A 23212-nucleotide genomic window follows, 5' to 3' on the forward strand; every position below is an offset into this window, starting at 1 on the left:
AGCTCTATTTGCATTTTTCTATTTCTTCATCTTTCAGTCTTGGTAATTTCCTAGGAATTTGTTCATTTCATCTAGGTTATCCAATTTGTTGGCATACAATTTTTCATGGTACTTTCTTATAAGAGAATATTTATATATAATCCCTTTTATTTCTGTAAAGTTGGTCACAGTGTCCTCTCTTTTACTTCTGATTTTAGTTATTTGAATCCTCTCATGCATATGTGCTCTCTTTCTATTAGTCAATCTAGTTAAAGACATGCCAATTTTGTTCATCTTTAATGAAAACTGGTCTTGTTGGTGCTCTCTACTGTTTTTCTATTACCTACTTTACTTATCTCTGCTCCAATCTTTACTATTTTCTTCCTTCTAGCTTTGGGTTTAGTTTGTTCTTCTTTTTCCTACACTTAGTTCCTTAAGGTGTAGAATTAGATTGTTGATTTGAGACTTTTTTCTTTTATAATGTAAGCATTTACAGCCATAATTTTCCTGCTTAGTATGGCTTTCTTTGACTGTATCTGATAAGTTTTGGTATGTTGTGTCTTAACTTCTGTTTGTCTCAAGATATATTCTAATTTGCCTTATGAGTTCTTCCTGGACTCACTGATTGTTTAAGAATGTATTGTTTAGTTTCCACATATTTGTGAATTTACTAGTTTTTCTTCTGTTGATTTCTAGTTTCATTCTATTGTGATTGACGAAGATATGTTGTATGATTTCAGTTTTAACTTTATTAAGATTTGTTTTGTGGCTTAGTATATGGTCTTTCCCAGAGAATGTTCCTTAAGTACTTGAGAAAAATGCATATTCTGTTGTTGTTGTGGGGGGGTGATCTGTATATGTCTGTTAGGTCCAATTGGTCTATAGTTTTATTCCAGTCCTCTGTTTCTTTATTGGTCTTCAGTCTGGCTACTCTGGCCATTATTGAAATTGGAGTATTGAAGTCTCCTACTAGTATTGTACAGCTATCTACTTCTCCTTTCAATCCTGTCAATATTTGTTTCAAATATTTTGGAGCTCTGATGTTTGGTTTGGATATATTATTATAATTGTTGTATCTTCTTGGTGAATTGACCACTTAGTATATAATATCCTTGTCTCTTGTAAATTTTTGACTTAAAGTCTATTTTGTCTGATATTAGTATAGCTCCCCTGCTCTCTTTTAGTTACTATTTTCACGACATATCTTTTACCATCCTTTCCCTGTCAACCTATGATCCTTAGATGTAAAGTGCATCTTTTATAGACAGTGTATAGTTTTGGTGTGTGTATCCACTCTGCCATTCTGTCTTTTGATTGAGGAGTTCAACCCATTTATAGTTAAATTACCAATATGGAAGCACTTACTTTTGATATTTAAAAAATGTTCTGTATGCTTATAGCTTTTTTTGTCCTTCATTTCCTCCATTACCACTTTCCTTTGTGTTCAGTTGACTTTTTGTAGTGACACATTTTGATTCTCTTCTCATTTCCTTTTTGTATATTCTTTAGATAGTTTCTCTGTGGTTACCATGAGGATGATATTCATCCTAAAGTCATTACAATCTACCTTGAATTGATAGCAACTTAATTTCAATCACATACAAAAACTCTATTTCTTTACAGCTCTGCTCTCCCCAACTCTGTTATTGATGTCACAACTTATATCCTTATATGTTGTATAATCACTAACATAAGTTTATATTTCTTTGTCTTTTAAATACTGCAGAAAATGAAGATTAGAGTTACAAATCAAAATTACAACAATACTACTTTTTACATTTGTCCGTATATTTATCTTTACTAGAGAACCTTATATTTTCATTTGGCTTTGAGTTATTTTCTAATGTCCTTACATTTCAACTTTAAAGACTCCCTTTAGAATTTCTTATAGAACAAATCTAATGGCAGTGAACTCCATCAGCTTCTTTTTGTCTGGGAATATCTTAATTTCTTCCTCATTTTTGAGGGACAGTTTTGCTGGATATAGAATTCTTGATTGACAGGGCCTCTCCTCTCATTTCATCATTTTAATATATCATCCCATTGCTTTCTGCTGAGAAATCCACTGACAGTCTTATTGGATTTCTTGTATGTGATGAGTCACTTTTCTCTTGCTGCTTTCAAGATTCTCTCTTTATCTTTGGCTTTCAATAGTTTGATTATAATATGTCTTGATGTGAGTCTCTTTGGATTTATCCTACTTGGAGTTTGTTAAGCTTCTTGCATTTATATCCATATATTTCCTCAAATTTGGTAAGCTTTCAGTCATTATTTCTTCAAATAGTCTCTCTGCCCCTTTCTCTCTTCTCCTTCTGGTACTCCTACAATGCTTATTTGGTATGCTTGTTCATGCCTCTTAAGTCTCTTAGGCTCTGTTCACTTTTCTTCTTTATTCCTTTTGCTCCTCACACTTGATAATCTCAAATGTCCAGTCTTCAAGTTTACTGATCCTTTCTTCTATGTATTTGAACCTGCTGTTGAAACCCTCTAGCGAAAACTTAGGTATTGTATCTTTCAGCACAGGATTTTGTTTGGTTCATTTTTATAATTTCTATCTCTTTGTTTATATCGCCATTTTGTTCACATATAGGTTTCCTGAGTTCCTTTAGTTCTTAGTGTTTTCCTTTAACTCTTTAAGCATATTTAAGAGTTGTTTTAAAGTCTTTGTCTAGTAAGTTCACTGTGTGTTTCTTCAGAGACTATTTCTGGAAATTTATTTTGTTCCTTCAAATGGGGCATGTTTTCTGTTTCTTCACATACCTTGTGATCTTTTGTTGAAAACTGGGCATTTGAGAAAATGGCTGCCCTACTAGTCTTTGCAGATTGGCATGGGAAACCTTTACTAATTAGCATGTCCCTGAGTCTGAAGATCAGCACAGGGTGAAGACTTAAGAATTTCTTAGGTCTTTTCTGGGCATGTGTCCTATCTGGGCTTATGTGTCCATAGTCTCCCCCTGTATCACTCCCTCCCCATTTTCCTTTCCTGCTTTTAACTGTCTTAACTTCCCTATGGGTCCCAGCCCAGCTTCTTCTCAGCACCTTAGATGTTCTGTCATATTACTCTGCCCACAGTCTTTTGTGCCCAGGCATCTGTACATCTGCAGTCCCCCTGTAGTTTTACATGCCATGGCACCTACCACTTCCTTCCATGGCTTCCAACCAAAGATCCAAACCTTGCTGCTATTTCCTGTCTGAGTTCTGAGTCAGGGAAGACAGATACGAGTCCCTTGGGTGGCCCATAGATACGCTAGAATGTTATAATTTCCCCTCTACTCTTTCTGGCCCAAGGGACAGAACAAATGATTGGGTCATTTCCTCTGACTTCACTGTAGGGGAGTGGGGTGAAGGCAAGTAAAAACATCATGAAATTTCCTAGCATTTTGAGTGCAGTTTTATCTGGACTGGGTGTTTTTTTGGCTGATTTCCAGAGATTCTATGAAGTTATCTTAGTAAGCTTATATTGTTTATTTGATGTTTTTGCTGAAGAACTGAGGTCTGGAGCTTCCTAGTCGGTCACCTAGTTGATGTCCAGTATTTAATTTTTCTGAGTGATTATACACAGTATTTTTTTTTAATTTCTATTTCTAATAGTTCATTAAAAGATAAAAAATATAATTGTGTGTTGCCCTTGTAACCTGTGAGTTTGTTAAACTCTTTATCAGTTCAAGAAGGATTTTAGGACAGATTCCTTGGGGTATTCTATGTACACAATCATCTCACAACTCAATATAAAGAGGAAAATGCAATGAAAGGGTGGGGAAAAGATTTGGACACTTTACAAAGGAAGATATAAGAATGGCCAATAAGCACATGAAAAGATGCTCAACATTATTAGTTATTAGGGGGAAATACAAATTAAAGCCACAATGAGATAATATTGCATATCTGGTTAATAGAACTAAAAATATTAAGAATATCAAGTGTTGGTGAGGATGTGGAACATCCTCAGAACTCTCATAAACTGCTTATGAGGATGTAAAGTGGTAGCTTTTGGAAAACTGACAGTTTCTAAGTTAAGCAAACATTTATCATATGACCTGGCCTTTCCACTCCTAGATGTTTCTCCATGAGAAATGAAAGTGTATGTCCAAATAAGGACTTGTATTTGAATGCTCATAGAAGCTTTGTGCATAAGAGTATACAACTGCAAAAAAAACTCATATGGTCATTTGATGAATGGATTAACTGGTCTATCCCTAAATGTAATCCACTTAGCAATAAAAATGAACAAACTACTGACAAATACAATAACACTGTTGAATTCCAAAAACATTATGCTAAGTTGAAATGATTCCACTCATATGAAATTCTAGAAACAATAAAGCTATAATGATGGAAAGTAGATCAGTAGTTGCCTGGGGGCCCAGGCATGGAGGGAGGTGGCTGACTGCAAAGCAGCATAGGGAAACTCATTGGCTGATAGAAATATTCTATAACACAAAAATTGTAGTGATTACACACTATCCTCTCCTCAAAACTCATCAAATTGCACACTAAAAATGGTCATTTTATTGTTTGTAAAGTACACTTTAATCAGTCTGACTTTAAAAATACAACATTGAGCACTAGGCATGGATTTCTTTGGGCTACCAGTGCCTACTGCCCCACAATACAGCGAAATATAGGAATAAGAGGAAATCACTTAATTTACTCACATATTGTCTATGATTTACTTATTCAAAAATATTTCTTAAACACGTATTGGGGATAGGCACAGTGTTAGGTGTTAGGGAATGAGAAAAAGCTTCTCCCATGGTAAGTATGGAGAAAAGCACATACTCAGTGCCAAAAGGAACAGGAGAGGGACATATAACCAAGACCAGGAGTGGTCAGGGAAGTGGGGGACTGTGAACTAAATACTGAGTGATGAATATATTGTATTTCTTTCTAAATATGTTCACATAATGATCCTCAAGGATAGGCAGGAGGCTGTGTAGCCTAAAGGAAACACTGGGGGCTTGGGAGTCAGGCAGATGTAAAGCTCTGCCTACTTACTATACTAGTTGGGTGACCTTGAGAAAAATGTCAATCAAGCAGAATCTCATTTTTTCCGCACCCCAAATCTGGGTATTCATAATTACCTACGGGTTGTTTTGAGAATGAGAAAATAATTACAAATCTGCCAGCTTAATAAAGGATGCAATTAATAACTGATAATGAGATACACATATCAACCATTCTCCCTGGTTACCATAAACTTCTTTCTACCATCCTGGTCAAATACTAGGAATGGGTAAAGAAGGGACTGGGGCCCCTGAAACTCAAGACTCTCATAGTGTCACACATGACCAGCAGAGTGCCAAACATGACCAGCTGGTGTAGTGGTCTTTGCAGCCTGAGCACCTCTCAGGAGCCAGTCAGGAGAAGGACCTTGCCCAGGAACTGGGAGAGGACACATGAAGTCATCCAATCCTTTTCCTTCTACCCAGGGTGGTTCTGCACCAAACTGCTGCTCTGACTTGCATTTTTCTGCTGAAATTTCTTTTTTTTTTTAAGTTTTTAATTTCAATTCCAGTATAGATAACATACAGTGTTATATTAGTTTTAGGTGTACAATATAGTGATTCAACAATTCTATACATTACTCAGTGCTCATCATGATAAGTGCACTTCTTAATCCCCATCCCCTATTTCACCCATCCTCCCTACCCACCTCCCCTCTGGCAACCATCAGTTTCTTCTTTATAGCTAAGAGTCTGTTTCTTGGTTTCTCTTTTTCCTTTGCTCATTTGTTTCTTAAATTCCACATGAGTGAAATCATATGGCATTTGTCTTTCTCTGACTTATTTTATTTTACTTAGCATTATCTATGTTGTCGCAAATGGCAGGATTTCTTTTTTTATGGCTGAATAATGTTCCATTGTGTGTATGTGTGTGTGTGTGTGTGTGTGTGTGTGTGTATACACACACCACATCTTCTTTATCTATTCATCTATTAATGGATACTTGGGCTGTTTCCATAGTTTGGATATTGTAAATAATGCTGCTATAAACATAGGGGTGGATGTATTCCTCTGAATTAGTGTTCTTGCATACTTTGGGTAAATACCCAGTAGTGCAATCACTGGTTCATAGGGTAGTTGTATTTTTAACTTTTTAAGGAAACTCTATACTGTTTTCCACAGTGGCTGCACCAGCTTGCATTCCTATTTCTGGTGAAATTTCAAAGGTTCCCTCCAGTTTTTGTTTTTTTGGTTTTTTTTTTTAAGATTGATTTATTTATTTGAGAGAAAGAGACAGAAAGGGAGAGAGCACAGCAGGGGTAGTGGCAGAGGGAGAGGGGGAAGCAGACTCCCCACTGAGCAGGGAGCCTGATGTGGGACTCAATCTCAGGACCCTGGGATCATGACTTGAGCAGAAGGCAGACACTTAACTGACTGAGCCACCCAGGTGCCCCTCCCTCCAGTTTTAAAACACCAAGATCCATGAAGCAAAACTCAAAACACAAAAGTCTAGCTCTAGCAAAAAATTTCAAGGTTACCACTCCTGACCATCCTCTGAAGAGCATAATCTCTGGCACCAGCTCTGACTGCATTCCTCTATACAAAGGTGTCTCGCTACCCATGGACAGCAAATGAACATTCCTTGGCTTGCAAAATCTTTTAAGTTAGCAACTTCCTCCTGAATTTAGATACATAAAATTTATAAATATCCAAATGAAGCATATGGCGTTAGTTCTTCCAACTTCCGTGACACAATTCACTAAATGATGAACTTTTTTGTTTTTGTTTTTTTTAGATTTATTTACTTGACAGAGTGAGAGTGAGAGCGCACAAGCAGGGGGAGCAGGAGAGGGAGAGGAAGAAGCAGGCTCCCTCCCTGCTCAGCAGGGATGCGGGGCTCAATTCCAGGACCCTGGGATCATAACCTGAGTGAAAGAAGACAAATAAATGACTGAGCCACCCAGGCACCCCCTAAATGGTAAGCTTCTTGAAGGCTTTGTCATATCTGTATTCCTAGCCCCTAGCACTGAGCCTTAACCATTTAAGGTTTGTGGAATGACTATATGTGCACATCTGATGATGCTCTCCCACATTATTTCGTATACCTCTCCTCTTGTTAATTACTTTGTAGTTGCTATAAAGGCACCTTACATACACAAATGGACTAAATCACACATCGAATTAATTCAATTATTAAAAACAAAAATCATGGTATCCAAAACCTTTCCAGGAGCAAAAAGGAGTTGGAGCCTGGGAAGACAACCATTTCATCTGCCACTTCATGAACTGGTGACCTTGGTCAAGGCACTTGGCAACCCTGAGCCCATTTCATCATCTATAAAGTGAGGAATGTAATAATACAGCTCCTACAGGGCTGAGGTGAGCAGGATTGCTTGTCTTAGGGACAAACATTTGGAAAGATCCTCTGATTTGAGGACCCACTAGGTTATATGGCCAGAGTACACTCATTCTCCCTGTTAATAGTTGTTCACTGCAGACTGAGAGTGCCTTGCCCCATCACAGAAGGATTTTGTAAACCCTCCAAGCTAAATTGCAACAACTTGCTCCACTCGGAGCTGCCTAGGAGATCCAGGTAAGGGCAGGATCCTGAAACCTGTCACCTGAGAAGTCTGAGTCAATGTGACCACACCCTGCTGTGCCCCAGGGCCTGCTCACAGGTTACCTCCTCCAGTGAGGAGCCCTAAGCATTCCTGGGACTCTGATGTCTTCAGGATGACCTGACCACACCTTGGAGCTTGTCAGTCAGGAGAATCATTGCAGCACCTAAAAAGTGGTTCAGGGGCCCTGGTGATAGCTCTGCAGAGCACCAGAAGGACTACCACTGCCAGAACTTCCTCATCTGAGAGGACACCAGTGGCCTTCCTATGAATGGGGCTCCCAGCTTTTTCTAAGAATTGCTTTTTTACCCCTTTTGCTTGGAGGAAGAGAGAAAATGCACTGAGGGCTGTCCAGTATTTGGTTAGGTCCTTTTTTCCATTTAATCCTACAACTACCACTCAAGGAAGGGAGGCTTGAAAATTGGGCCCCAGGAGGAGGTCATTTCAGATCCCCATGGCAAGGTGACAGTTGCAAGGAAGGCCTAAGGGAGGAGTGAGGAGGAATTCATAATTAAGGTGTCAAGTTGGGTGAGGAGGTCTTACATATATCCTATGTTACAGTGTTGAGGATTTGAAGGAAAGTAGAGGCTGTGGCCACAGCAGTACATCCCTGATTATCATCCTCAACCTGGGATACACTTCAGATCTTCAGAGCATGGGCTCTGGCCTAGCTGTGGTTTGTTCATTTGCTTCTTAAGAGTCCTCTGTACCTGCTATGTGCAAGGCATTGTCCTGGGTGCTGTAGAGATACAAAGCTTAACTTCACTTTCAGAGGACCCAGACTTGAAGGGGAAAAATTCATACAACTAAAAGTCCTAATATGGGGTAGACTTTGAGGAGTCAGAAAGCAGTATGAAAATTCAGAAAAAGGAGAGATTGCTTCTGGGAGCTTTCTGAGTAAAGGCTGGAGAAATTGTTGATGACATCTGAGGCAGGAGTTGAAGGCCAGTAGGTAGAGAAACTTCAATTTAGCTGAGAGAAGAGCTCAGTGAGAATGTCTGTTTTAGCCCACACACTGTAACCATCCACATTTTGGCAACCCAAATGCAACTCTGTTTCTACGTACCCTTTTTCACATGCTGTCTCTCTCTCTCTCTGGCTTCCCCCAACCTACCCACTCCCCTTACTGGTCCCATATAGGCTTTGTGTAGGTCATTTTAATGTATTCAATATTTCTTAACTAGATAGTATACTTTCATGCAAGAAGCCTAGTCATCCACTTTATTAGGACATGATACTAATTTGCTCACTAATAACCGAGCAATATAAAACTACACATCAGAGTACCTGATCGGACCTTCTCATCCCCACAGGTCAACACAACAGGTTTCAAACTGCAGTGGCTGTAGAACCCACAAGATAAACAGGGTGACAGTGGGGAACTTCCTACTTAAATCTAAATACAGCTGCTGCTTGCTGGCCCAGGGACTGAGATTGCTTGGGCAAATTGTGCTGAAACATTTCTCTGACTCTGTTTCTAAGAAAAAACAAAACAAAACAACAAAACAGGTCCCAGCTTGCTCCTACTGGTGTCTGCCAACAGGTGAAGGAAGAGAGAAGCAGAGGTATGCACTGTGGTCTAAAACAAATGCTTATTTTGGTTTCATTTTTAGAAGCATCAATATTTTCTGTAAATTAGAAGAAATTGTTTTTAAATTGGCAAACAGGTTTTAAGAAGCTGAGTGACTTACCCAATTTCCCACCAACCTCTTGACCAAGTTGGAAAGGAAAATCCACTGAGAATTTCTAATGTGCAGTGTACCCTAAAGTATTTTCTACAGCTCATATTAGTACTACGTCAAGCTAATTGCAAAACTTTCTAGAGTGTGCCACAGCTGCTTTCAAATATATTCTCATTGTAGATATCAGTTTTTATGTGTAAGCCTCACGGTAACCACAAAGCAAAAACATAAAGTAAATAACACAAACGATTAAGAGAAAATAATATTAAGAGAAAGCTTACCACTGAAGAGAGTCATCAAACCACAAAGCAAGAGAGCAAGAGAAGAATGGAACAGAGAACTACTAAAACAGCCAGAAAATACTCAACACAATGGCAATAAACATACACCTATCAATAATTACTTCAAATGTAAATGGATTAAATTCTCAAAAGGACACAGAATGTCTGGGTAAAAAAAACAAGACCTGTCTATATGCTACCTACAAGAGATATTTTCTTTTTTCAAACTTTTATTTAAATTCTAGTTAGTTAACATATAGTGTAATATTGGTTTCTGAAGTAGAATTTAGTGAGTCATTGCTTACATATAACACCCAGTGCTCATCATAACAAGAGATACATTTTAGATGTATGGACACACACAGATTGAAAGTGAAGGGCTGGGAAAAGATGTTCCACGCAAATGGAAACAAAAAGAAAGCTGGAGTAGCTGTACTTCTATCAGACAAAATAGACCTTAAAACAAAGATCTTGTAAGAGACAAAGAAGTGTACTGCATAATGAAAAAGGGGTCAATCTAACAAGAGGATATAACTTTGGAAATATCTGTGCACCCAAGATAGAAGCATCTAAATATATAAAGCAAATATTAACAGACCTAAAGGAAGAAACAGACAGCAATGTAATAATAGGGGACATTAATACCTCACTTACCTCAGTGGATAGATCATCCACACAGAAAAGCAATAAGGAAATATTGGCCTTAAATGATATGTTAGACTAGATGGACTTAACAGATTATACAGAATATTCCATCCAAAAGCAACAGAACACACATTCTTCTCAAGTGCACATGGAATATTTTTCAAGATAGATTATATGTGAGGCCACAAAACAAATCTTCATTCCTTTAAGAGGAATGAAACCATATCAAGCATCTTTTCTGACCACAATGGTATGAAACTATAAATTAATTACATGAAGAAAACTGAGAAATTCAGTTACATGGAGATTATACAACATATGGCTGAACAAATGGGTCAAAGAAGTCAAAAGAAAAATAAAAATTACCTTGAGACAAATGAAAATGGCAATGTAACATACCAAAATTTATAGGATGCAGCCAAAAGCAATTAGGAGAGAGAAGTTCATGATAAATGCCTACCTCCATAAGTAAGTCTCAAATGAACAACCTAACTTCACATCTCAAGGATCTAGAAAAAGAATAAATGAAGGCTAAATTTAGCAGAAGGAAGGAAATAACAAATAGAGCAGAAATAAATGAAATAGAGACTATATTAACAATATAGATCAATGAAACTAAGAGGTTGTTTGAAAAGATAAAATTGACAAAACTGAGCTAGGCTCACCAAGAAAACAAGGGAGAAAACTCAAATAAATAAAATCATAAAATTAAAAGGAGATATTACAACTGATAACAAAGAAATACAAAGGATCATAAGGGACTACTAGGAACAATTATATGCCAATAAATGGGACAAACTAGAAAAAATGGATAAATTCCTAGAAACATACAATGTACCGAGGTTGAATCAACATGAAATAGGAAATCTGAACACAATGATTACTAGGAGAAAATCTGAACACAATGAATTACTAGCAGATTGAATCAGTAATCAAAAAACCTGCCAACAAATAAAAGTTCAGGACCAGATAGCTTCACCGGTGAATTCTACCAAACATTCAAAGAAGAATTAGTACCAATTTTTCTCAAACTCTTCCATAAAGTAGAAGAGAGCAAAACTTGTCAACACATTTTACAAGGCCAGCATTACCCTGACACCAAGAGCAGATGAGGATGCCACAAACACAAAAATAATTACAGGCCAATATCCTTGAACAGAGATGTAAAAATCCTCAGCAAAATGTGAACAAACCAAATTCAACAATACATTAACAGATCAGATGTAACCATACATCATGATCAAGAGGGATTTATTGCAGGAATGTGAGGATGGTTCAACACATGCAGATAAGTCAGTGTGATACACACTTCATTAACAAAATGAAGGATAACAATCATAGGACCATCTCAATAGATGCAGGAAAAGCATTTGACAAAACTTAATATGATAAAAAAAACTCTCAAAAAAGTGGGTATAGAGGGAACATACCTCAGCATAATAAAAGACACATATGACAAGGCCACAGCTAACATCAGATTCAACAGTGAAAAGCTGAAAGCTTTTTCTCTAAGATCAGGGACAAGATAAGGGTGCCCACTCTCACTTTTATCCTAGCCAGAGCAATAAGGCAGGAAAAAAATATAAAGCACTCAAAATTGGAAAGAAGTAAAACTGTCACGATTTGCAGATGTCATAATCTTATATACAAAAAACCCTAAAGACTCCACCAAAAAGCTCTTAGTACTAACAAAGTTGGTAAAGTTGCAGGATACAAAATCAATACATAAAAATCTGTTGCATTTCTTTCCACTAATAACAAATTATCAGAAAGAGAAATTAACAAAACAATGCCATTTACAACTGCATCCAAACAAATAAAATACCTGGAAATAAATTTAACCAAGATGAAAGGCCTATATATTGAAAACTACAAGACATTAATGAAAGAAATAGAAGAAGACCAAATAAATGGAAAGATTTGGAAGATTGGAAGGATTAATATTGTTATAATGTCCATACTACACTACCCCAAAAAAGTACAGATTCAGTGCAATCCCTATCAAAAGTCCTATGGCATGCTTCATAGAAATAGAACAAACAATTCTAAAATTTGCATGGAACCAACAACTCTGAATAGTCAAGCAATTCTGAGAAAGAAGAACAAAGCTGGAGGCAAATACTCCCTGATTTTAAAGCCTGTTAACAAAGCTATAGTAGTTAAAACTGTATGATACAGACATAAAAACAGACACCCAGATCAATGGAACAGAGAGCCCAAAAATAAGCCCACACATACAGGTTTAATCAATTTGCGACAGAGGAACCAAGAATATACAATGGAGAAAGGACAGTATCCTCAATAAATGGTACTGAAGAAATTGGATAGCCACATAGAAAAGAATGAAACTGGACTATCTTACACCATACACAAAAATTAACTCAAAATGATTAAAGACTTGAACATAAGACCTGAAATCATAAAACTCCAGAAGAAAACATAGGCAGTAAGCTCCATGACAGATCTTGGCAATGGTTTTTTAAAATCTGATACCAAAACCAAAACAACGAAAACAAAAGTAAACAAGCGGGGCTACATCAAACTAAAAAGCTTCTGCACAGCAAAGGAAACCATCAACAAAATGAAAAGGCAACCTACTGAATGGGAGAAAATAACTGAAAATCATATATCTGATAAGGGGCTAATATCCCAAATATATAAAGAACTCAATGGCAACTCATACAACTCAATAGCAAAAAAAGAAAAAGAAAAAGACAAAAATCTGATTAAACGACAGGCAGAAGATCTGAACAGACATTTTTCCAAAGAAGACATACAAATGGCCAACAGGTACGGAAAAAAAAAATGCTTGACATCATCAATCAGGGAAATGGAAATCAAAATCACAGTATCACCTCACACCTGTTAGAATGGCTATTATCAAAAAGACAAGAAACAGCACATGTTGGTGAGGAAGTGGAAAAAAAAGGAACCCTTGTGCACTGCTGGTGGAAAGAAATGTAAACTGGTGAACTACTATGGAAAACAGTATAGAAGTTCCTCACAAAATTAAAAATATAACCATATGATCCTGCATCTCCATTTCTGGGCATTTATCTAAAGAAAACAAAAACACTAATTTGAAAAGATATATGCACCTCCACGTTCACTGCAGCATTATTTACAATGGCTAAGACAGGGAAAAAACCGAAGTGTCCATCAATGGATGAAAAGATAAAGAAATTTATAAATACACAAAGAGTATTATTCAGCCATAAAAAAGAATGAAATCTTGCCATTTGTTGTTACATGGATGGACCTCGAGGTCATTATGCTAAGTGAAACAAGTCAGAGAAAGACAAATACCATATGATCTCTCTTATATGTGTAGTCTAAAAACCATAAGTAAACAAAAAAAGAAAACAAAACCAAGCTCATAGATATAGGAATAATAGTAATAATGGTTATCTTACTGGGTGGTGTGAGGACCACATGAGTTGATTTATTTAAACTGCTTGGAATAGGGCCAGGCACATAGGATTTCATTCTGTAATAATTATTATCTATTAAAATTAACCAAAAGAGGAAAGAAGGGCACTACGAGACAACATTTAGGAACCTCCTTGTTGGATAAATCTCCTGAGAACCTACTTTTCCTCTTAAAACTGAAAGAAAGCAGCAAAGAATACAAAATTAATATATTTTTACTGAGATAATTTAAGGCAAAAAATAGGATTCGTATGTGAACAATTTTTAAAATATGCCTATGAAATGCAGTCCTCAAGAGGACTTATTCCATTGTTCTGACTTCCACTTAGACCCAGAAAACTAAGTCTCCTGAAAAAGAGACACTTGGGAAAAATTAAAGCTAAGGATGTCTAGAGAAAATATTCTGTGTCCTTCAAAGCAAATGGTCACACTGCTCTTTGCTGAAGGTGTGCCTTTTACTCAGTCTACCCACTTGGCCATTAAAATCATTTAGAAGTTCTTTCTGCAGCCCATTAAAATAATCATCATCATAGTCTACAGGCTCGCTCAATGGAAGCTGCACTTCCCCTCGAAGTGCGATTGCCTTGGAATTCCAAAGAACGTCCCTTCAGCACCTCTGGCTTCTGGTCTTCCCAGCTGGCCCCTTCACCCCATTTGACCTAGAAGCATCGCATCTGCTTCCTAAATACCCATTTGCTTCCTCCTCCTGCACACAATTCAGTGTATTCTCCTGGCACTGATTTTTATCAGTAGGAGAAGTTAAAGTTTAATAAAAAGCAAAAAAGAAAAAGACTATATATAATAAACATATATACACACATATATAAAACTATATATGTATATTTATTTATATTTATATATATATTTAAAAGATAGTTCCCTTTAGGTTTTATACATCCCAACTCCCTTCTGGAACTCTAGTTTCATTGACAAGATAGGACAAGCAGACATAACTTGAGCATGTGCCCTCTGTAAAGAAAACTGACTTTAAAAATCTTGGGTGTTTTATTAGCCTGGACCATAGCCTGGGATTCTAAATTCTGGGAGCCAAGATAAAACTGAGAAACTAGACCTCAGGCTCTGAATTCATGACTTTTCTCTGTGGGACGTGCGTGTATGTGTGTGTTTAAACAATAAGCACTCTTCAGAATCTTTAAGGGACTTAAAACCAAACATTCTTCATGTATTTTCTCAATTCTAAGCATCTCAGGGCCATGGTTCATACGTAATGTATGACCACGAGAGTTTGAATCAAGGGCCAAAGGTCATCAGACCGTGCTAATCTCGAGATCAGGGGGTAGAGCCCACCACCCCCGCCCCCATCTACGGTCACAGGTCCGGCAGAGTGGGCCAAGCAGCGCAAACTGCAAGAGGGCACGGGGAGCAGGCAGCTAAAAGGGGGTATGAGAAAGCTGGGGGCTGAAAATAAGAGGAGAGCAGGGGAGAGGGAGTAAAGGGGCAAAGAGATGAAGAAGAAGGACTAGATGGGGAGCAGAAAGAAGGCAGAAGAGGGCAAACAAGCAGGGAAAACTGTAGGGCCGGACCTCCAAACTTGAAGCATTTTCTTTTTCACTGTGTCCCAAAGAAGGCGTGAGGGTCTCTGAAGTCAAACCGCACAAGGAGAGATTAACCAGCACACAGGGAGACTCGCCAGGGCATGGCAGAAGCCAGGATAAACACAACAGGGTGATGCCATGTGGTTTGAGCAGCACAGAAAGATACCTTTTATTATGTATGCAATATTTATCCTTTTAAGTACTTTCATAAGGCAGTCCCAATCTAGAAACTGCCTTATTTCCAGAGGAAATTAATTTCATGACCTTAGATTCTCAGTATTTTTGAGCCTCCTGAGGACCTCCTCATCATCACAAATAAGGCCAAGCCCACGACAAGGGACTGCCCCAAGCACCACCACATGGAAACAGCTCTGACTGCCCACACTCTGTGAGGAACAGCTAGCTGGCTAAAAGGCCTCCTGGGAGACCTGGAAGGTTAAACTGTCCCCGGAGTCAGCTTGCTTCGTAAACTCTATCTTCTTGGGGAGAAGACCTCCGAACACACAGCCATCATCGCTCAGTGGAAGAGAGGATATTAAAAAATCTCCCCATCAAAACTAAACTAAGCCAAACAACACTCCAATTTGGGAACGTAATCATATAATACCTGCTTGGCAAAAATGTATGGTTGGCTGTAGAACAGAAAGAACTATGTAAATTCAAACTATTGCCTCTTAATCCTTTAATTAGACTGAGTCCTTGAGAAGGAAGCACAGTTCATTGTTACCGAAGGAAATCAAGAGCAAATACAGACTGTGACATACCTACACACATGTAACAATGTATTCAAATAAATATGAATAAACACTCAGGCTGAAGGGTTCACAGTCTAAAAAGAAATTTATTTGTTTATGAGAGCCATGATTTGGGACATTAGAAAGTTCTCCAGGGATGTGTTGGGAAAAATGTGGTGAGAGGGCGAGACTCAGCAACCCACGGGCATGTCAAAAGATGTGCACAAACTCTCTTGGGTGAACTCTGCTCTGACTTCAGGCCAAAGGTGTTTGCTTGCAGGGCCCTGACAGCTGAATGGCTGGAAGGCCCTGGCTCGAGAGAATTTATTCGGAACCTTTCTTCTTCTTCTTCTTTGTCTTCTTTACTGGTATGTCATGTAACATAGCATCCACTGCTACCTCAACTTGCTTTTGTAGCTTTTTCTTTTCTCTCCTTTTTTTGGGCTTTGGGGTAATGTCCTGGTCATCAGGGGGCCACACACAATCCTCTCCATCCTCAGCAGAAACACTAGAATTCTCATCCCAACAAGGGTCTCCAAGCTGCTGTTCAACTTGGTCTCTCTTCTTCTTGGCCTGGGGTTCAGTGTAAGTCTCCACATTTTTATCTTTTGCCCCTTTCTTTCTCTTCTTTCCCCTTTTTCTTTCTATTCGGTTCTCTGCAAGGTCAGGCCCTGCCGCTATGACCTGTGGCTTATTCTTTAGCTCCGCCATCCGCTTGGCAAAGTACTCCTGGATGGTGAAGGCACTGGTCGTTGTAGTGGAGGATACATTCCCATCTGGAGTGGCAGGGCTGGAATCATCATCCTAAGGTGGGGAAAGAAGTTAAAACCAATTAAGACTCAACTGTTGACTCCTCACAGCATCCTGGAGGACTGAACATGGAGCTATTCGCACTGGGCAGGAGGAGACCAGGCTGAGCGCCCAGCTTCCACCATGTCTCTTTGTCTCCCCTTTGGTAGAGCTCAACTGCAAAGCACAGAACAAGGTGGCCAGACACTTTGATTGAATACCGTATGTATTCAAACAGACATAAGCTAACTTCCTAAGTGAACTGGCAAGTCATCTACATGGAATTCTGAGTAAACAGCTGCTTAGCAACAATGTTATACCTAATGACTAAGTACCTAGAATCTCCCTTAAAAACATAGGGACACTAAGAAGATAGGAGGGGAAGAATGAAGGGGGGGGAATTGGAGGCGGAGACGAACCATGAGAGACTATGGACTCTGAAAAACAAACTGAGGGTTCTAGAAGGGAGGGGGCGAGGGGGATGGGTTAGCCTGGTGATGGGTATTAAAGAGGGCACGTTCTGCATGGAGCACTGGGTGTTATACGCAAACAATGAATCACGGAACACTACATCAAAAACTAAGGATGTAATGTATGGTGATTAACATAATAATAAAAAAACACACACGGACACTGAAGTCCTCCAGCTTTGTGATTTTGTTGGATACCTATTTCAGCTCTGTTATGGATTACATAGGTCTCTGTGCATTGACCTGGAAGCACAGATGACACATGGAATGCTAGCCGTTCCTGTAACAGGAGCCCAGTGCCAACCCAGAACTGGGTGTGTCAGGAACACCTGTGTCCGCCACAGGCAGAAGGTGGCCCTCCAAAAGAATGCACCAAGGTTGGAAGTGCAAGTGTTCCCTCCTCCACCCATCAAGAACAGGTTAGCACGGGGAACCCTTCTTCCCTCGGCTGGGGGCGGGGAGAAGGGAGATGGCCCCATCCTTACTCCAACCTGGATGAGATACTCATGGCTGTGTTAAGTCTTGTTTCCAAATGTGAAGAATTACTCACTCATAACAGCTGGGATTAAGTGAGGTTTATATTTTAATATTAAATAAATACATTCAGCTGTAAGGCTTCAGAAGCGAGAAAATTCCTAACTTAATGGCCTGGGATAGAAAATGAAATGCTACTATCATCATATGGTTTGTGGCTGGCTGGCAGCAAGAGAATGAAAATGTGTGAGGGAAAACTAATTACCTACAAGATGAAGAATATAAGGACTATGCTTTACGTAAAGTCAATGTTTAGAGTAACTATGCCCACAGAAACTTTTTTGAAATAATCAAGCCATTAGACAATAATGCTAAACCTGGGTTTTCATAATAACCTGGCTTCTTTTCACATTTACTTATTTGCACAGAAGAGACTGGTTGTTCGACCCTTTCATGTTGGAAGGGTGGGAAAATGCTTTTCTGAATAAATCCGTTTCCAAATTAGGATTCTACAAATTATTCTGAACTCAGGCAAAGTTCTGCCTATGCAGCTAACTTTATTACAAACCAACACATATAAACGGACCATGCATGTTCTTGATACAGAACTCAAAAACCAGCTCAGTGGAATCAACGTAGCATCCTTTTTGAAATTCCAGCAGAATCAATATTCCATCAATGAACAACCGGGCTTTGAGTGGCCACTGCCCCAGAGAGCTCTCATGAAAGGGCTCCTTACCAACAACATCACAACTTATCCAATTAACACAAACCTTATTTTACTCGGCTAATAACACAAAATTGTATGGTCAATTTTTAAAATTTTAAAATGTAAAATGCAGAACATATGGAATAAACCAACTAAGCCTTGGGAAGAAGTGCAAATGTTACCTATCAGCACTCAATTCCGGCTGCAATCCCATCAGGTAATTTTGCAAAAAATTTAGAAACAGCTGCCCCAGGAGAACGAAACAAGGTCACTTGTGTTTTTAATTCCTTACTGTTGAAAAAGCTGAATTCTGCATAGCAGAATGAGAAATCTTCTCAAGGTCTCCTGGTGCCAGTTTGATGGGCAAGAATACTCTTGCCTTCCATTTAAGGGCACAGAGCCACAGCCAGACAGTAGACAGTCTGTGAAGGTGGCCCATTTATGTAAAGCAGGTCTCATTTAGTTTCATGGCATTAAAAGGAGTTTATCTTATGCGGGCCAACTCTTCTGGTGTCTGAGGAACTGAAATTTAAATTATATCCTATGGCTCCTTACCTTGCTCACCTATGCATTACCTCCTGAATTCCTGCTTTTAACAGTTAAATCACAGGAACTAATTGCTGGTATTAATCACACTTTTAATTATTAGGAAATATAAGACTATCTTTGAGTCACTTGTTGAATTCAGCAGGCCTTTCTAATTCCAGAAAATAACTATGGCTCATAATCAACTCCTTATGGTGATAAGGATTTTAATAACCACGGGCCACTGCACACCAAGCTTAGCAGGGCATGGAGACAAGCGAGAGGAGCCAGCACCCAAATCCTATTTATCTCAAAGAAAGTGTAGGCAAAACAATGGCTTGCTGGGGAGAGCCATTTAATGCCAGGTGCAGCCACCCTCCCACACTACAGGAATGTATCTGTTTTAAAAGCCACGGAAACAGCAGGGATCAGTCGCAGATCTGATTCTTGTAGGAGCAGTGCCCAGGACTCCTACATCGTAAGCTCATATTTTGATTTTATAAATCATAAGCCTAGTTTTACTACAGCAATTGTAATCCCTGTATTCTATATTCTTGGCCATAAATATGAAAGATATATCTTTTTAAGAAAACGAAAACTTTTCATGTTTGGTCTTTATTTCAAAGTACTGAAAAAAAGCAAGTTACTTCTAGTCGTTTGAAACAATTTCTATCCACATTTCCATTAATCATATAATACAACTTCAAAAAAAAAATCTGTAATGCCACACGTGACTTCCACTTTGTAAACTTTGAGAATGCACCAATTTGCTCACAGTGTCCTAAAGACTAGCCAAATAAATGACAAATAGCTTGAAAACTTCCAGTGCCATACAAAATACTACCAAGGGAGGTATAGTTCTTACTAAACATTTGATTTAAGCTTAGGGATTCAGGAAACTTTTTTTTTTTGGAATTCTAATTCTTGCTGTTAACTAATGAAGGTCCTTAGGTGAATGAATCCCATAGCTTCTCTAGGCCTGTTACCTATTATCAGGTCAAAGAAGTAGGTTAAAGGAGGTTACTTCTAAGGTCCCTTGAAGGTCTAAAACTTACTGATCTCTGAAGAGACATTTGTACTGGCCATTCCTCAGTGATGGAAGAGAGCAGAGAAGGTACAGTGAGGCAGGCAGAAGAGATGGGCCCTGTTCATAGCCAACCACCACTGCAACTGTCAGGCCAAGATGCCACAGTGAGACCAATACACCCACAGCCTACCTGTGGGAAAACATTTCTACACCACCTATGAGAAAGCATGCCAGTCGAAAAGCACATCCAGTAATACCATTCAGAAGAGCTGAGAGAGCCAAGTACTATTTTGTACTGAAGAGAGTTGTTAAGAACGTGTTTAAAAGAAAGGACACTATACAGAGGCTAAAATCAATAAAAGCAACAAACTGGAGCGACTATTAACTGAAGGACAGATCTATTTTACACCTATATCCTGGAAATCATCCCAAATACTTCTAAGAAAGGTAGTAAAAATCTAAAACTTTTAAAAGTAACAAATTCTCTTTTTGTACTTAACAATTTTGAAGGTTTTTTTCCATCCCTTGGGTTGAAAATCTCCACTGATCCTTCACATACCCTAAATTTGTGTTTTCCAAAGGCAAAGCGTGGGGGAAATGCTAATGATTTTACCCGACTGGAATCAAAACTGGTGGGCTTCTGGAATGAATAATGGGCAACTGCTCCCTTGGGTTTTATGCCTCCAAAGCCTAAGATTCTTTAAATCCCGGCTTGAGTGGGCCAAGAGTTTTAATAGCTGCCTAGTAATGGCATGTGCAAGGAGAAATGCAGGCTTTCACTTGGGTCCAGTGAAGGATACAGGCGGGAGAGTAGTCTGTGTGGGAGCTGGGCTCTGCCCCATGGAACCCCCCAGCCTCTGTGCTGACCACAGCTTCTTGTCAGTTCCCACGGGGCAGGGACATATCTGAATTAACTGTGCATGTCCAGAACCAAGCAGGATACCTAAGACAAGCTTTGCAAAGAAAGAGGTCCGTGAATGAGGAGGAGAAATGGTAAGGGATTAACAAAGCAGTTTTAAAACAAACCTCTCCCTAAATTTGTAATATATCCACTGTATTGCCTTCCTTTTCATCAATTACTCAGAAAGACCCAAGGGTACATTTAGAGTCTTGAAATCTTTTCCATGTATTTTAGAACCTACTCTTTTTAAAAATATAAAGTGCAATAGCTTCTTGTGGTGTTCTGTTTCATAAGTTAATATTGTCTCTTCCCAAAAACCTGAGTCTTCTCATTTCTCTCAGAGTTTATAAAAGTACGTGTTAAAAAAAAATCTGATAATCGGTTTTCCCAAATGATAGGTGGGGCCTTAATTTCTATCCAAGCAATAAATATTCTGTGGGTTGGAACTCAGGAGGACCTGTTCCTCACTTCACAGAACCTCAGTGTAAACCGGAAGGGCCCTATGGGAATGTTCCACTCAATCACAGAAGGAAACCTGACCCATACTTGGGTGCACTATAGAAAGCAGCCATCATTTCTTAGATGCCTTCAACATGGAAGTCATTTATTATCATAAGTCAGCCCATGTGACCCTCACAGCAACCGGATGAGAGGCATTTTCTCCATTTTACAGATCAAAGCACTTAACTGCAGAAGGTCTTGGGCCACAAGGCTGCCAGACACAAAGCCCCTTCTCTTTCCACGATGGCATCCTAACTTTTGGCCTGCGTCACACAGACTCACTTGTCACTGTTGCTCTCTTCAGAAATCATCCTAATACCGAAATGTGTATCAGCTGGGATACACATGGACTTAATCCATGGACTAAGGTCCATGCTCAACTTTGACAAGGGCAGAAGAAGGTAAACTGATGCAAAAGCTTCATGTAGAAAAAATGTCACCAGAAATAGATACTACTTTCTAAACAGGAAAAAAAAAAAAAAAAAAAATACTCTTATGTAGTTTGCAGTTTATATAAATAAAAAATAGCCCAAAGCCAGGCTGAAGAGTTTTATAATTAGTCAAATTAGCATGTAAATTCACTTAGCAAAGTGTGAGGGTTTTGAAGCAGGAAGTAAAAGCTGAGTCCAACCTTCCACCTAAGGCAAGACTCCCTCGCGGACAGATGTCTTGTGACTTCCAGCCAGACACCTCTAATACAGACACCGATTACTTGGGGAGGCGGGCAGTCCCTCCCACCATTAACTTGCTTTGTCTCCATTTTCTCGACAGCAACAGTTAGATTCCAGTGGTTCAAGCCTATATACTTGTGCCATCCTGAAAGCTGGAGAATCTTAGGACCTAAACCTATCTCTGGCAGTTCTGAATTACCACTGGGATTGCGAGCAGCAGGACAGAATGGATGCAAAGGAAACAAGACCTTGCAAAGAGAGACCCGTGGGACATCAATTACAATATGCCACAATCATCTCAGGTGCCTGAAAGATGCCCAGAACTATGCACGTCAACTTTTCTCCAATGTCCACAGAATTGTGAGTTTGTTCTTTGTTTCTCTCAGGTATTCTCTCTAGAGGCTCTGCAGCTCAGTGAGCTATCTGCTCAAGCACCTCTGGGTTCACAGTCCTCTGTGCCTTTCAAACATGTATACTAAGATGGATTAGCAGCAAAATGCCCAAATAAAAAGGATTCTCTTTATTGTTCTCAGGAGGATGTTGTTAGTATCTTTCAGGGCAGGAAAACAGAGCACTTTGGGTTGAGAATTCAGTGAGGTGTTGGGGGCAATTGCACTATAAATATAAAATCTTAACTTATGATAGATTAGGCCAGCGATGGGGTTTCAAAGGCAAAAGTCTTTCAGCTCAATGGCCTCTCTCATGTCACTGCTCATCTTAAGTGACAAGATGACTGAAGCCTTTTGATTTCCATGTTAAAACACAAGAGCTCAGGCTGCAACAGTAATCCTTCAATGAACTTTCCTCATCGAAAGAAAAAGTAGACACCCAGAGCTCAAAAGTAATGGATTTAACAACTGGAGTTACTAGCTCTGACAGATGGTGCCTATGATGAGCAAATGCTCACTTCCACTCTCTTTGTCATCAGCTGGGGCTGGAGCAGTCTGTGCAAAGTTAAGGAAGCTTGGCCAGTGAGTGCTTTTAAAGAACATTTTGTATCTTTTCCAAATTTTTCAGCAGGACAGTTCTGACAAGCACAAATTATGTCTCCTGGGATGTAGAAATTGCACCCATTCATTTTGGACAGAGATAAAGTCAAGAAATGATTTCATCACTTACAGGATGAAGGCACTGCTGGAATATGTATGCGCTAGAGCCTCTGCCAACAGATGGGGCAGAATGGGCTGACACAGTCACTCATGTGGGCCAAGGATGCTCTTGCAGATCCTTTATACATAGTCAGGTGCATCACCTTCTTGAAGATGGAGTACAAAACTG

General features: G+C 39.0%; 1 protein-coding gene across 1 annotated transcript in view; it reads right to left on the minus strand.

Moving 5' to 3' along the window:
• Positions 1 to 15954: 15954 nt before the first annotated feature.
• PINX1 (PIN2 (TERF1) interacting telomerase inhibitor 1) overlaps positions 15955 to 23212 on the minus strand; it is an 87219-nt gene continuing 79961 nt past the window's right edge. Inside the window, exon 7 of the mRNA XM_028114205.2 lies at positions 15955 to 16671. Within this exon, the coding sequence (XP_027970006.2) occupies positions 16192 to 16671 (480 nt within the window). The 3' untranslated portion in view covers positions 15955 to 16191. The remainder of the gene's footprint in view (positions 16672 to 23212) is intronic.

This window comes from Eumetopias jubatus, unplaced genomic scaffold (genome assembly GCF_037043125.1).
Source record: "Eumetopias jubatus isolate StellerSeaLion01/CBP00866 unplaced genomic scaffold, mEumJub1_p1.0 scaffold_2, whole genome shotgun sequence".
NCBI classification, from domain to species: domain Eukaryota; kingdom Metazoa; phylum Chordata; class Mammalia; order Carnivora; family Otariidae; genus Eumetopias; species Eumetopias jubatus.